The sequence below is a fragment of the Myripristis murdjan genome, chromosome 3, assembly GCF_902150065.1.
Source record: "Myripristis murdjan chromosome 3, fMyrMur1.1, whole genome shotgun sequence".
In the NCBI taxonomy this organism is placed as follows: domain Eukaryota; kingdom Metazoa; phylum Chordata; class Actinopteri; order Holocentriformes; family Holocentridae; genus Myripristis; species Myripristis murdjan.
In genome coordinates, this window is record NC_043982.1 from 42,008,942 (window position 1) to 42,024,756 (window position 15,815).

Sequence of the window (15,815 nt, forward strand, 5' to 3'; positions counted from 1 at the left end):
TATAATTACATTATTTTACTGTTTTTATATTGTTTTTATATGATTTCCAGTGGTTTTCTGATTCCCTGTTGGCTTTACTATTGTTATTATTGCTCTGACTGACTATAAAAACACTCTGTCTTTTTTCTTTTTTCAAGAAAATGCTACTTCAGTAGATTTTATCATTCTAATAGCCACATATCGTGTATTTCCATACACTTGAAATGCTTGCCCATGTTGTGTGTGTTGAATGTATCATGTTATCCTCGACAGCTGAGAGGAGGAAATTCTCCGGGTTGTGCGCTAGAGGGCGCTCTCTGCGGCGGTGGAACCGGAAAGTGACTCTTGTTTTGGTCCGTCGAGGAGAAAGCCGCATCCTGAAGGGAACACGGCCGTCGCTGCAGCCGCCGGCTCTGCTCGGCTCTCCGCTTGTTTTTAACACATTTCTCCTGATGGTCTTGTGATTTCGGCTGCGGGCTCATCATGCCGGTCATCTGCGCTGCGATAGGCTGCACCAACAAGTTCGTCAAAGGCTCGGAAATCAGGTTTTACCGGTGAGTTTGCAGCAGCGGGACAGCCGCTCACGTCGCACAGCCTCAAAGTTACATTTGCATGTGGCGGAATACAACATAAAAAATATTTACAGCCAAATTAACTTTAATCTAGCACCAAAACCTGTGAGCATAACGTTTTATCCACTCTGACTAACTACAATACACCATAACGCAGCGTTTCATGCGTCTGGCAGTGTGTACAGCTTTAGGCTACATGAATTAATGATATATTAATAGCCTACTTTAATGTATGAATCATGATGATTACAGGCAGACTGCACATTTTGAAATGTTAATGAATGAGGCTGAGGAAGAATAAAACCCCTCAGCTTCATGTCAGCACTAATAACCCATAGAAACAATGCGCACTTGTAATGTTTTCATGTCAACTGTACACAAATTCACAAATAATGGATGTTGTTTATATGTATAGTTGTATATTTTATAAATGTAGATTTTAGATTTGGAGTTATGATGAGGTTAAACAGTTGTCCTTAACTCCTGAGGCATTTCCATCTCCAAGTTATGTTATGTTGAGAATTGAGTTGCATTCATCTTTTTTTTCCCACCACATCATAACAAAGTGGGGTGCTCTGTCTTTTGAAGCTGCATAGTCTGCCTCTATTAATCAGAATCAGAAACAATTGTCAATTTAATTCTGTGTTTATTATTGAGGTTGTAGTTTGCAGAGGTCTTGTACTGGACTTCATTTTACACTACTCACAAAAAGTTAGGGATATTTGGCTTTTGGGTGAAATTTATGGAAAATGGAAAATGTTCAGGCTACAGTGATATTATTTCATGAAAGTAGGGCATTTAAGTAGAAGCATGCACTGGTGATTTCCTCATCTCAAACAATTTCTTGAAACAAAAGCCAACAACAGTGGTGGATATACCACAACAAAAAATGTCAGTGTCAATAACTTGTCATGTGCCCTTGAGCATCAATTACAGCTTGACAACGACGTCTCATGCTGTTCACAAGTCGACTTATTGTCTGCTGAGGCATGGCATCCCACTCTTCTTGAAGGGCGGCCCTCAGGACATTGAGGTTCTGGGGTACAGAGCTCCGAGCCTCTACACGGCCACTCAGCTGATCCCATAGGTTTTCTATGGGATTCAGGTCTGGAGAAAGTGCAGGCCACTCCATTTGAGGTACCCCAGTCTCCAGCAGCCGTTCCCTAATGATACGACCTCGATGAGCTGGAGCATCAAACACCTGATGTGAATTTTGCCGTTAAGCTCCTTGTTAGAGAACAGCAACTTGTGCAAAAAGTACTGAAACATTGAACAGTTGGACATGTGCATTCAAAAGTTTACAGAAGGTCACATTAAGTTCACCTGTAAAGGTTATAATGCATTTTAGGTTCATCCTGAAATTTCACCCGAAAGCCGAATATCCCTAACTTTTTGTGAGTAGTGTACTGAGAGGTGTTTCTAATTTTTTGTCCTCCCTATTCTTACACATGAGGGGGGACAGAATAGTGGAAACAGCTGTCAGTAAAGTGCAGTCCAGTCCAACAGCAGCACTAACTATGAGCTCAATGCCAAACATAGAAGTGAATGAACACCTCTGTTACTGTGACAACAAGACAAGCTGAGCATTATAGGCAGCAGGAAAGGAAACTTTATGGCTCAGCAGTTGGATTGGAGTGTATTAGACTGTACTGGTGGAGCTGATAAAGTGGACACTGAGTGTATATTGTTAGAACTAATTTGCCGGTATCAATCTATAAACCCGTCATGTGTGCATGCCAAACACCACCGTCCTTCAGGCATCCAGTTGTTGAAGCGGAACATTTTCTGAGCTGCTTGTGCCATCCGTTCCACCAGCTTGTTCTTGTTTTTGAGATCGATAGTCAGTTATGAAATTATTACCGAGGCTGGGATCTGGGGATCAGCTGCATGTTCTGTTCTGTTGAGGCTGGTGCTTCTGGGATGCCAGAAATCACTGTTGAACCTTCTGTTGCCTTGTGGTCCAAACTCAGTGAAACATCAGTGATGGCAGGAGACCACATGAGAACTGTGGTGACACGCACACACACACACTCCCACACACACATTTAACTGAGTTGACTAGTAAATGCTGCTGCCTGTGTCTTGGTCCTGTCAGCTGTTAGTGAGTGTAGCGCGGTGTTTTTCCCGCGTGCCTCTATGATGTGTAACATTAGACAGTCAATCTCGGGCATTATTAGATCTTGATACAAGCATGCTGCATGCTGATTGGCTCACTGACGCTGAGGAGATTTACTCCTTAGCTAGTCAGATTTAAATTTCGCTACCATACCATTTTTCAGCACTCAATAGTAGTGAGGCAATTCAGTTGGTGCTATAAAAGTATCTAAGTTCAGTTCCCAACCTGACGAGAAGCTTGGGAAAGCCTATGTGGTCGTGTTGTAAAGACATTAAATTAACCCTCAGTGGATAGACAAGGCTGTATCTTCAGTACCGTCTTTGACACATCCCCAGTCTTCATCTCCTCGGGCCTTGTGGGAGTGCTGGACTGAGGCGTGATGGTGACTGAACCTCCTGTAGAACCTAACGGTCTCCTTGTTCTGCTCGCCGGCAGGTTCCCTCTCAGCAAACCTCAGCTTGCCAGCCAATGGGTGCACAGCCTGGGGATGAAGAATTTCATCCCCACCACCAACACCTGCCTCTGCTCCGAGCACTTCAGGCCCGACTGCTTCAGGGATTACAACGGCAAGCAGTTCCTGCGAGAGGACGCCGTGCCCACCATATTCGCCGTCGGCCACGACTCATCAAAGGTGCGGCTTTACATTTCTCATTGACGGCAGCTCACAAATCACTGTTACATGTTTTTGGTTTGTTTGTTTCTGCATAAAAAGACAGTCAAAGTTTTATTTGTGTGTCATACTCAGTGAACAGAGGTGTGTGAATGTCCACAGATAGAACTTCGAAAGAGAGGAGTGATACCGAAGGAGACGAGCATCGCCAATCGAATTGGGACTCAAGCGGACAGAGACAGGGCGAGGGAGGCCGCCGGGCAGCGCAAAGAGAAACGAGGGGGATTCAGGGTGAGACTTTCCACCTTCATCACTCTCTGCTTCTGTATGAAACGTCAGTCCAGCAGGATGAAGAGCCCTGTGCTCAACCTCCCGCAGTTAGCCCCTCGGGTCTTGAAGGAACACTGCCAACCCCGTCTGACACTGGAACACTGGCTAGTGTAAAAGATGTAAAATAATCTGACAGGGTTTCATGCACGGAGCATAATACTACTGCTCCCACTGCTAATAATTAATGATAGTAATCAAATAATAATCAAATAAATCAATAATTATGGCAAAAAGTCAAATGATGAGGTCAGTAATTGTCAGCTGATGCTGCTGGGCAAACATCAAACCGTCCGACTGCACAATATGGACAAAATTTCATACCTTGATATTTATTGCAGTAGTGATATCATACACGATATGACTATGGGTTTATGCTTATTTGAAATTTTAAGTGTAGCAACAGTGAAAATTAAGCATTATAACAGCATAATAATACCAACAGGACGTAGAAAATGCAGTTACTTCACAAAGTATTTTATTGATCAGAACAGATCAGTCACTGTTAGGCTAACCCTAAATTTGATATCATCCGTATTGTCACCTTTTGAGATACCAATATGTTCATGTCTAGATAATATGATAATAATATGCAGTTGGTTCTTTAAAGAAAATACAGTTTACTCGGCAAACTTCCTCAGTTGAATTGTCTTAAAGTTTTGGAGCTCTTATTGAAAGTCCTCAGAAAAAATCACAAGAGCTTCATCTGCAGATGTAAAAATCTCAGTGGCTTTTAAAAGTTATAAGTTAAAATGTTTGAATCCACCTAATAATAAGGATAAAATACAGTTTAGGCAGTGATGCTGAGAATTACAGTATTCAGATTATTACTTATTGTCTTCCAGCATGGCTCCAGTAACACAAACATGAAACCAGTAGGACATGTTATGAGAGAATTGCTTGTATCATCTGTACATGCACATAAAGCAGTTTGTGCTGCCCTTTAAGAAGGGGCAGCACAGACCCACATCACGCCGTTACACCTTGATCTAATGAGTCCAGGTCATCAGATATAGCAGATCTGGCCAAGTATCTAATACGTCGTGAAATGATAAGCTGCGGCCTATAAAAGTTTGATGACAAGCCAGAAAACCACTGGGCCTGGAAAGCGTCTTTCCACAGCTTTACAGAAGGTTTAAATTTGACACCAAGAGAAGAGCTCGACCTCCCGCGTAAATGGCTTGGGCCAAAATCATCTAAGCATGCAAAAAGAATATGAGTGGTCCACATCCACAGTGCTGCAGCAGGTATACATGGTATGGCAAAGGTTGGAAGATTGCTATGGATCACCACAAGCTATGGAGAACGCACTCCTTAAGAAAACTGACAATTTTCCAAGAATTAGGATAAGAGAGCTTGGAGACATTCTTATGGAGCTCAAAGCTGCCAGATGTCTACCTTAAAGATTAGAATATTTGCTATAGGGGGATTAGGCCACTCTTCTCTGCCGGGTCATATTAACACCACATATGAAACTTTTTTTTTTTTTTTTTTTTTGGAGATCTTCAGAATGATCAAAACTTTTGACAATTTATTTTGTTGTGTTAAAATAGCTGTTTCTGAGGATATCATGAAGCCTTGTTTCAATAAGAAAATAAGAAATGTACATATCTAAAGTTGAAAACGGGTCAAAAATGACCCTAACACAATAGAAGGTTTCAGAGGGAACACAGAAAAACAAATAATGTCCAACTTCTCTGCTGATCGTCTCACCCTAGCCCCTCCATTCACACATGTGGGATTAGACGTACACTATATTACCAAAAGTATTCGCTCACCCATTCAAATGATCAGAATCAGGTGTCCTAATCACTTGGCCTTGCCACAGGTGTATAAAATCAAGCACTCAGGCATGCAGACTGTGAAACAAGACATTTGTGAAAGAATGGGCCGCTCTCAGGAGCTCAGTGAATTCCAGCGTGGAACTGTCATAGGATGCCACCTGTGCAACAAATCCAGTCGTGAAATTTCCTCGCTCCTAAATATTCCACAGTCAACTGTCAGCTCTATTATAACAAAATGGAAGCGTTTGGGAACAACAGCAACTCAGCCACGAAGTGGTAGGCCACGTAAAGTGACGGAGAGGGGTCAGCGGATGCTGAAGCGCATAGTGCAAAGAGGTCGCCGACTTTCTGCACAGTCAATTGCTACAGAGCTACAAACTTCATGTGACCTTCAGATTAGCCCAAGTACAGTACGCAGAGAGCTTCATGGAATGGGTTTCCATGGCCGAGCAGCTGCAGCCAAGCCACACATCACCAAGTGCAATGCAAAGCGTCGGATGCAATGGTGTAAAGCACGCCGCCACTGGCCTCTAGAGCAGTGGAGACGCGTTCTCTGGAGTGATGAATCACGCTTTTCCATCTGGCAATCTGATGGACGAGTCTGGGTTTGGAGGTTGCCAGGAGAACGGTACATTTCAGACTGCATTGTGCCGACTGTGAAATTTGGTGGAGGAGGAATTATGGTGTGGGGTTGTTTTTCAGGAGCTGGGCTTGGCCCCTTAGTTCCAGTGAAAGGAACTTTGAATGCTTCAGGATACCAAAACATTTTGGACAATTCCATGCTCCCAACCTTGTGGGAACAGTTTGGAGCGGGCCCCTTCCTCTTCCAACATGACTGTGCACCAGTGCACAAAGCAAGGTCCATAAAGACATGGATGACAGAGTCTGGTGTGGATGAACTTGACTGGCCTGCACAGAGTCCTGACCTGAACCCGATAGAACACCTTTGGGATGAATTAGAGCGGAGACTGAGAGCCAGGCCTTCTCGACCAACATCAGTGTGTGACCTCACCAATGCGTTTTTGGAAGAATGGTCAAAAATTCCTATAAACACTCTCCTCAACCTTGTGGACAGTCTTCCCAGAAGAGTTGAAGCTGTAATAGCTGCAAAAGGTGGACCGACATCATATTGAACTCTATGGGTTAGGAATGGGATGGCACTTCAGTTCATAGTATGAGTAAAGGCAGGTGAGCGAATACTTTTGGTAATATAGTGTATTTGGGCCATGGACCATCTCTGCTTGCCGTACCACAGGAGGCCTCTCAGAAAGCAAGCGCTGGGTCATCATGTTTGCTTGTTTGGTTACAAGAGCAGTGCACATGACGGTAGTTGAGTCTCTGTCTACTTCAAGCTTCATGAATGGAAGATTTTTCATTCAGACCAGTGAGACGAACTTTGTCAGTGCTTTCAAAGAACTTGGAATAACACCAGGAAATGCAGAATTTCAGTCTTACCTCAAAGAACAGGGTGGTACTTGGGACTTTGTGTCTGCTCCTCCAGGGGACGTTGACCTTCAGGGTCTTTACTGAAGTCTGTGGACGCAGGTTCAGAGCCTTGCTAATTCCTTCTGGAGATGATGGCATCAGGAGTGCCTGGCAACACTACAGCCAAGGTGGAAATGGCAGACAGATCAATTAGGCCTGTCACGATAACAAATTTTGCTGTGCGATTAATTGCGTCAGAAATTATTGCAATAAGCGATAATATTGTGTAATATTGTGCTTTTAAGAGCATTTTTATTATTGTTGTAATTTTTACATTTTCAGACCATTCTTTAAACTTATATTATGATAATAAAGGCATAATGATGCAAGTACACCCTTTTGAAGAGAAATAAACATTTATTCAACAAGAATAAATAATAAATAAAAGATATATAAATGTAATAAATATTTAAGAATATTTTATGTTTAAGTAAACAGGAACATTTTAATATCCAAAATAAATAACACGTAAAAATACCAAAATAAATAAATAAATAAAGACCTTATGAATACAAAAAAAAAAAAAAAAAAAACTGACCAACTGGCCCTGATAACAAAAAGTGCGCTGTAATAAAAAAAAAAAAACACAACCAAAACGTTGAAATGGACGCTCAGTCTCTCATCAAAAATTGCACTTGAATAAAAATCAAAAACAGTATAAAAATAGACCTTTTGTCTACTAAGAAAAAAACACTCAAAAACTACACACAACCAAAACAACGAATAAAATGGATGATCAAGTCTTTGTAAACAATACTTAGATAAATATTAAACAGTAGCAGAGAGACGTAGAGACTAACATTCCTTAACAGTCAACACTTCCAACACTTCCCTTTGCGTCTTGTTTTTTTTTTTTTCTTAACTGGGAAAACTGTGCGGGGTGGTTGTGCTTTAGGTGTGCACTGAAGTTGCTCTATTATTGTATTTGCTCTTTTAATTTGGATAGTTTTAAAACAAACGCAGCACAGCGGCTCGTCCAAGGGTCCGTTTCCCAAAGCTGGTTTAGTGAAAACTCTGAGTCTGTTAACCCTGAAATGAGGGAAACTCTGAGTTTTCCGTTTCTCAAAGGGAGGTAACTCAAAGCAGAGAAAGAGGGGTAACTCTAGCCTGTTTCACAGGGGGAGGAAACTTAAGCTCTCGGTCAGTTACCGCAGTAACAGACTCCATGAAACTAACCTGGTCGGGACCAGGTTTTTCTCATGAAACCACGAGTTTCTCTCTGTGTCCATCCGCCCTCTTTCTGCCACACACCGTATTTAACATTTCCAATTCAACTGGGGTGAAAAACGCAGCCCGACGCGTCTCCGTTGCCATGGTGAGTCGTCAAATCGGGGCTCCGTTGTCCTGTGATGCACGCGCTTAACTCCAGGTGAAACTACTCCGAGTTGATCAAACTAACTCAAATCAGCTGTTCTGGACCGAAAAACTCAGAGTTTCCTCTCTCAGAGTAGATCAACTCAGAGTTCGGGGTAAGACTCGGAGTTTGTTGAACCTGCTTCGTGAAACGGACCCCTGGTGACTGGGCTCCCCTCTCTCATTTGCTTTGAATCCAGAACACTCCCACACGGGGGTTAGGCTGCGTTTGGTTTGGGAAGAAGTTCCATGTCGTTCTCGTTTGCTCTTTTCTCCGCCTCGTCTCTACCTCACGAGGATCGCACTCTGTGTGTGCGCGCGTGTGTGTGTGTGTGGCCCCATGGCCCCGCCCCCTCACAGAGACAAAGACACTCGACGACAAGAGCGCTCCCTCCGTTCATTCCGCTAATGAACCAGCTCACCTCGCTGACAGACGAGGCTCGACAGTGAACGCTCTTGCCGTCTGGTCTCTTTGGCAGAGAGAGACGAGGAAAACAAACACGCATGAATGTGGCAATTAATCTCGGTCAGAAAAGTTGCCATCTACATTTAAATTAACCGTGCAATTAACCGACTTATCGCATATTGCGACAGGCCTAAGATCAATCTAATCTACAAACTGGGGGCGCCGTGCCTCTGAAAGACAGCCAGGCCAAAAGGAATGAACGGCCCATGGGACGTACAGTAAATACATTTCCAGGACAAGACGACAGGGTTGGTGACTTGGAGATGAGGGTGGCTAAAGGTGGCTCCCCCAATGTGTGTTCAAGACCCGCCTCAGAGGTTGGGACATAGTGGTATAGGACATGATGCCAGGCGGGGACTGCGCCGCCCCTTTAAGAGGATGTGAGGATGTGGTGCTGTTGCCATGGCTACGCTGTAACTGACAGCCCTTAAAACACAGCTGGTACTTTCCCTCCTTTCCCTCTGCCTCTACTTTTCTTTTCAAGACCCTTGACAAGTCATGTCTGTGAGTAATTAGAGAAATCTGACTGAATGTTTACTTTATTTATTTATTTATTTATTTGAAGCAATTGTTAGTTTGTATATTAATTTAAACGTCAGATATGTGATTCACTCTGATCAGTTAATGGAACGCTTAATGATGAGTCAGTGTTCATTCAAATTGTCGGTTGACTTTAACAGACACTGGATGATCATTTAAAATGTGTTGATAATTTAGTGTCGTGAGGCAAACATGTTATAGTTATTAATTTGCATTTTTATGTGTGTATCACAGTTTCATAAGTTCTCCATGTAAACATTTGTAACTGACAAGCCGTCTCCTGGATGTTGGTGGAATCTGTTTAGCTAAGCTAGCAATCAAACTTATACTTTAGTAAGTAAGTGATGCAGAGAATTACAGTATTTATTATTGTTATTATTGATATTTATTGTCTTCCAGCGTGGCTCCAGTAACACAAACATGAAAACAATAGCACACAAAAAACTCCACTAAAACAGCAGAAAACATTAAATTGCCAACATTTTTGTAATACATGTAAAAATGTGCATCCAGTGCAGCCAAATATAATAGAATGAACGTTAAAACGTAATAATTTCAGTTATAACGTTTTAATATTTAGATGCACTGATCAGTTGTGTTAAAGATGTTATTTACACCCATTAGAAATACAGTATAATGTTATCCAGCTTCCACTGGCTAAGAGAATTGCTTGTATCGTTTGTATGTGCAAATAAAGCACTTTCTCTGTTTTATATTTAGAATGGGAACCAGACTGAGCATTTGTCAAATATATAATTTCTGCTTATGAGGAACAAAACAATCTATTCTGGGGGTAACCTGCCTAAGCACAATATGTTTTATTTTGTTATTTTTATCGCAGGGCGGGCGAGGAGGCGGGCGTGGAGCGAAAACTCCAGCTGACAGGTGAGACTACAACAGCATCCTTAAAGGAATAGTCCACCCTAAAACACTAACACTGTCAAAATATACTGAGGTGTTTCTCATTTTTTGTCCTTCCTATTTATGTACAATGAGGGGGGACAGAATAGTGGAAACAGCTGTCAGTAAAGTGCAGCACTAACTATGAGCTCAATGCCAAACATAGAAGTGAATGAACACCTCTGTTACCGTGACAACAAGACAAGCTGAGCATTATAGGCAGCAGGAGAGGAAACTTTATGGCACAACAGCTGGATTAGATTGGATTAGATTATACAGGTGGAGCTGATAAAAGGCCCAAAGGCTGACACCCAGAAGAGTCCCGAGCTCAGCAAAACAAGAAGATCCAGGCAGAGGGAAGGGCCTCTGCAGACACACACACACACACACCAACACACACTGCTAGTGGCTCAGAAGTCATGATGGAGAGGGATTATTTTTATAGGAGTCTATACTTGCCTTACCTGCCTTACTGGGCAAATTTATGGCTCAAACATATCACCGTCCCATTCTCTGTAGATCAGAGACAAAGGAATGTGTTGATTTCGACATCTGTCCCTCTGGACCTGCTGACGTTACGGCCGTCCGCCATGACAGCAGCTCTGTCTGCCTGAGGTCAGAGGTCAGAGAGCAGCCGCTCATGGCATTAAAGCCTAATGCATGTCCTTTATTATTTGGCAAATGTGTCTCCACTGCAAATTATTGTATTTCACTGATTCTTGAGAATTTGGATAAATCATGTCCCACTAAGAAAAATGCTATTTCTGCTGGAAATTTTACAACATTTTAATGAATAAAAAGAATCAAGGGCATAATCAGGGGGTCCTTTGCACATTTGTAATGTTCTTTTATAGGTTTATTTTTAATTTGTATTAATTTAATGATTATATGTTGGCCCATGGCCTACAAAACCAGTTGTCCTCGGATAGGAGATAATCATTTCAACTTGATTAAAACAACAAAAAGTAATATATTTACCACATGAAAGAGTACATCATAATATGTATTAAAAACTACAAACGATGAGTTTTGAACAATATTTACTATTATTTTGTGGTTGCTCAAAATGTGTCCCAGATATTCGTCACCACCGTCAGATATTTATTTAAAAAATAATAATAAAAAAACTACAAGGTCAGTTACATTCCTGAGGATCCCTTTTCAAACCTTCAGCTCTACTGCATGCTTCAAGACCGCTCAGGCTCCTGGAAGTTTTCTATTTTCTCTTAAATCTCTTCATATTTTGGGACACTGCTACTGTCACAACCATAACATGTCAACACCGTCACTTCTGTATAAAAAATATTAAATTAGATTATGGAATAAATGTATACTTTTTAAGAAGAGGTCTGATGCCGGTAGCAACAGGGCGAAAACAAGCTGGCTAATGTGAACAACTCATGCTTATCATGTGAAAAAGCAGGTTTTTGTCTCCACCGTCAGACGTCACCACCGTCAGGTTTTCTGTGTGACGGTGATGACTGAAGTCTGAAAAATGCTTATAACAGTGCTCAGGATTGTTCTTTTTTGCATCAAATAGTTAAATAAAGTTGTTAAGCCAGAAGCCATTGACTTGAGTGGTATAAATTTTGGAAATGTATGTTGTAATGAGGCCACTGTCACCACCGTCAGATTAGTGTCACCACCATCAGAGGCAGTTATATTGGTTTTAAATGAATATGCTTACAATATGTTTCTTTGTTGCTGTTGAGTTATTGAAGTAATAGTCTCTTTAATACAAAAATATGTTTTTCAAATAAAAAAAAAAACATTACGGTGATGTTGTTGACAAAATCAAAGTAGCCTAATAACTGGAAAAACCTATTTTATGAAAAAAATGCAAAATGAGGAGGTTGCACCGGTACATTGCTGAACAGCCAAGACCTTGGCCTATAATGATATACCTTCAGATTTTGTAATTTAACTCACTTTTTTTTTTTTTTTTCAAAATTAAAACCTGTTTTATCCAAATTCCCAAGAATCAGTGATTTCCTTATATTAAATAATGTTTTCCCACCTCAAGTGAGTGAGTTAGTCACATTTTTGAGATTTGCCATTCCTGTCAGTTCAATTTAGCAAAATGTGCGCAAAATCAGGGTTGATGGAACTGCAGATACAGTCACTGTCTCTCTCTCTCCACGTAAACTTACTGATTACAGTGAGTTAAAGCTTCTAGCCCTTCTCTGGAAAACGCGGGACAACACAAACTGAATTAAAAGTGGACAAGGCAGGTTGAGGGAAAGTTGGTATGCCGATAAACTTTTTTCCTCCTCTTACATTTCATAAGGAAGCGTCCCCTGGAATGAACTGAACATCACAGTGCGAGAGGATCTGAGGGCGCAGACTTCCTTTGAGGCCCTGGGTCGGCATTAATTAAATCTTAGTGTGAATCGAGGTTTGACCGTTGTTTCGTAATGGTGTGAAAGGCAAAACTGTCCCCAGGTTTCCACCCCTGCTCCGAACACGCTTCACAGACTAATTGAATAATTGTGCCGTACCAGTTTGTCATTGCCCGGCTCGACTGTGTTGAATCATAAAAGATGTAAATTCGCTCACCGACGGTTCGCATTTATTAAGCCACTGCCATTTTACGATGTCATACTTTAATAAAGGCCTGACTGTGATTGGATTATTTACGCTCAGGGAATATGCTTCAAGAAAACTAAATTAAATTGCTGCATCAGAGTGAGCATGTGACTCTAATGTCAGTCTTTCGCCTCGTCCACGCAGGCAAAACATGGGAGCCAAGAGCAAAGTGTATGACAACAAAGGCCGACTGCTCTCCAACGGCAAGGACATGTGTGACTGTCTGGACGTGGACTGCATGGGCTGCTTCTACCCCTGCCCCGAGTGCGGCTCGCGCAAGTGCGGGGTCGAGTGCCGCTGCGACAGGAAGTGGCTTTACGAGCAAGTGGAGGTGGAGGGCGGCGAGATCATCCGCAACAAATACGCTATTTAATTAGCGGTGGATTTTGTGAAGACTCGGTCGTGATGTCAGCGGGCATCCGGGAACCAAAACGCACTCCCCTCCTGAATCAGGCTGTTCTGGTTTGGCTGCTGGACCCCCTCATCTCTTTTTTTTTTTTTTTTTTTTTTTTTTTTTTTTAAGGACTCTTTAATGACACTTTTTTGAGTCTCGTCAGGTTTTTTTTGTAAGACTAATGCCCAGGTGGGCTGCCGTGCAAGTCAACAGAAGTACTCTGTGCAGCTTGGAGATGTAGTTTTTGGTTTTCTTAAAACCTTTTTTTTCCCTTTTTTTTTGCATGTTTTATATGCCAACTTGTGGTAATAAAGTCCTCTGAATGCTAAAGCCTGAACTTAGAGTGAATTTGTGCTCTGAGTTGATTTATTATGGTTTTGCAGGTGCACCACAGTCAGTTTGTTGTTGTTTTTTTTTTTTTTTAATGTTTGATATTCTATGAAATGGTAGTAAATTCAGGGAGAATGTAATGTTGTAGACAATAGTTAAACATAAAAGGTTTGTGAGACGTTCAGTTATAACTGGGGTCATACAAAAGATTAAATGTTCATATTCTGAAATGTCAAATATGTACATGACATATTTAAGCCGTGCATGTTGTTAAGGCACTGGCTAATTTGACCAGTGTCAGGTGTAGGCAGTGACTGTTGTTGCAAATATAGGAGAGAAAGTGACAGATTTAAGGTGGAAAGAAGCTGGATGTGTGTATTACTCTATAAAACACAAGCATTCATACCAAACAAGAAGAAGAAAACCTCAGCGGGTCGTTTTGAAACTGTCATATATTCAGTTGAAGTGTTTTGGGTGTTTTTGGATTGGAAAGCCATGTTCGGCCCAATTCGTTTTCCCAAGGCAGATTCATGACACCGGGACTGAGGTCTCCTGCCTCTGAATCCTGATTGACGCTGATTCACTTAGGATGGTTTTGTTGTTGTTGTTTTTCTCCCACAAAATGCAGGTAACTCAATTAAGCCAAGCACAACGCTGCTCTGCCTGCATAATCACAACATAATCCTCAAGCAAATCAAATGAATCAATATTTTTTACTCAGCAAAATCGAATGCGCTGCTTCCCAAGTGTGTCTGGCCAAATCTTTCCGACAAAAATTCATCATATGAGTCATAGTTAGTTGTCTCAAAGTCAGGTAAAATATCAGCAGGGTCTTTTAGGGAAAAATATTGTAATTCATTTTTCTTTGTACTGGTTATTGTTTGCCGTGTAATGACCACCCACAGGAGGAAACAGTCTCCCCACCGCAGCATCACTGGCCACAGGCAGTGGCTGAGGCTTAGCATGACTCAGCGGGTGGTCACACTGGGAAGAGACACGCTCTGCAAAGTTTCCGATCTCGAAATGTCTAAAGTTCACATGTCCTGCTGTCCTTGAGCTCATGTTAGAGGTTAAAGGAAAACTCCAACGTTTTGGGCAAAATCCTCTTTTTCTGGCTGAGACAAGATGTTCGAGACCGTTTTACATGACCCACTGTGTAAATCAGACAGCTTCAGAGTTGCTATAAGGCTTATTTTTTTACTTTGACGGAGCCAGGCTAACGACTCCCATAGACATCAAGTGTTTATGCTAAGCTAACAGGAAATGCTACCCACAGGAATTGAACCCCTGGACGTACAGAGGTGAGAATGGTATCCAAACCGTTGGAGTATTCCTTTAAATATGACAGTCATGCAATCCGTGGTTGCTTCGTTTCCATGTCCTCTGCTTGTTGTCGGGGACTGTTAGTCATCAAGACGCACGACGGATAAAAAACAGTGCAGTCAAAACTTGAACTTTAATCTGTTACCATGGGACTGGTGGATATGTTTCTCCTCTAAAGGGCATTTTTAATCACTACTGGGGCTGCACATGCACAAGAAGGAGAGGAAACAGAAGAACGCCATTCAATTCCAGTTCGCAGTCAGTTTATAAAAAAAAATCATAGCAAAAATCTATATCAGTCACTGTACTTATAATAAAAAAAAACTACTTGTGCTGTTCTCTTGCATATCCATCCCTCTCACTGTCACTGCCTTTTAGAGTTTCTTTGAGAGGTGCTATAAAAAATAAAGTCAGGTCAAGACCAGCGAGGGAGTCAGATGCTCGATAAAATGTAAAATAACTTAAATCATCGATGTCAATAATGTTTTCATTCATAATTTCAAGGCCAAACGAAGCCATCCACTTGCTGCGGGTGTAAATGAATCACCGGTCCTTTTACTGGAGGGCATCAGCTCGCACTGCCCTCAGGGCTGAGTGGGCCTGTTGAGAAATGTATTAGCCTTTCTCACCACATGGCTCTTTAACATTTCAGCTGAGCTACCTCAACACCACACCGATAACCTCACTGGCTGTTTCCACGTGGCTCTCTGTTTTTACTAAACTCAAGCTGCCAAACCAGGAAAAAGTAAAAAATCTTGAAACAGAGGCAGTACAACTACGCAAGGTTGTCATTTTCCCACACTAATTAAAGAAAAATAAAATGTACAGGGAATAAAGCAGGACCACTGTGCCCCCTTCACAGAGTCCATCTGTATTCATGTCAAAGCCTCGCTCGCAATCAAGCAGCTCCGTTTCCCTCGCCTTTGATTGCAGTGGCTTTGGGGACCGGGCTGTAACCTTCTGAAGTCTGCTGCCGTGTCTTTACTTTGTGCAAAATTCAGCTCAAGGAAGAATTCATCACGCCTTGACATAAAGTCATCAACAACATGA

At 41.8% G+C, this 15,815-nt stretch overlaps 1 protein-coding gene across 1 annotated transcript; it reads left to right on the forward strand.

Moving 5' to 3' along the window:
• The first annotated feature begins 316 nt into the window (after positions 1 to 316).
• Positions 317 to 13,442, forward strand: arl14ep (ADP-ribosylation factor-like 14 effector protein). The gene is made up of 5 exons (XM_030078518.1): positions 317 to 533; positions 3,103 to 3,298; positions 3,440 to 3,568; positions 10,074 to 10,117; positions 12,863 to 13,442. Exons 1-5 carry the CDS (start codon positions 463 to 465, stop codon positions 13,089 to 13,091), a joined length of 669 nt encoding a protein of 222 aa, XP_029934378.1. The 5' UTR covers positions 317 to 462; the 3' UTR covers positions 13,092 to 13,442.
• The last annotated feature ends 2,373 nt before the right edge of the window (positions 13,443 to 15,815 follow it).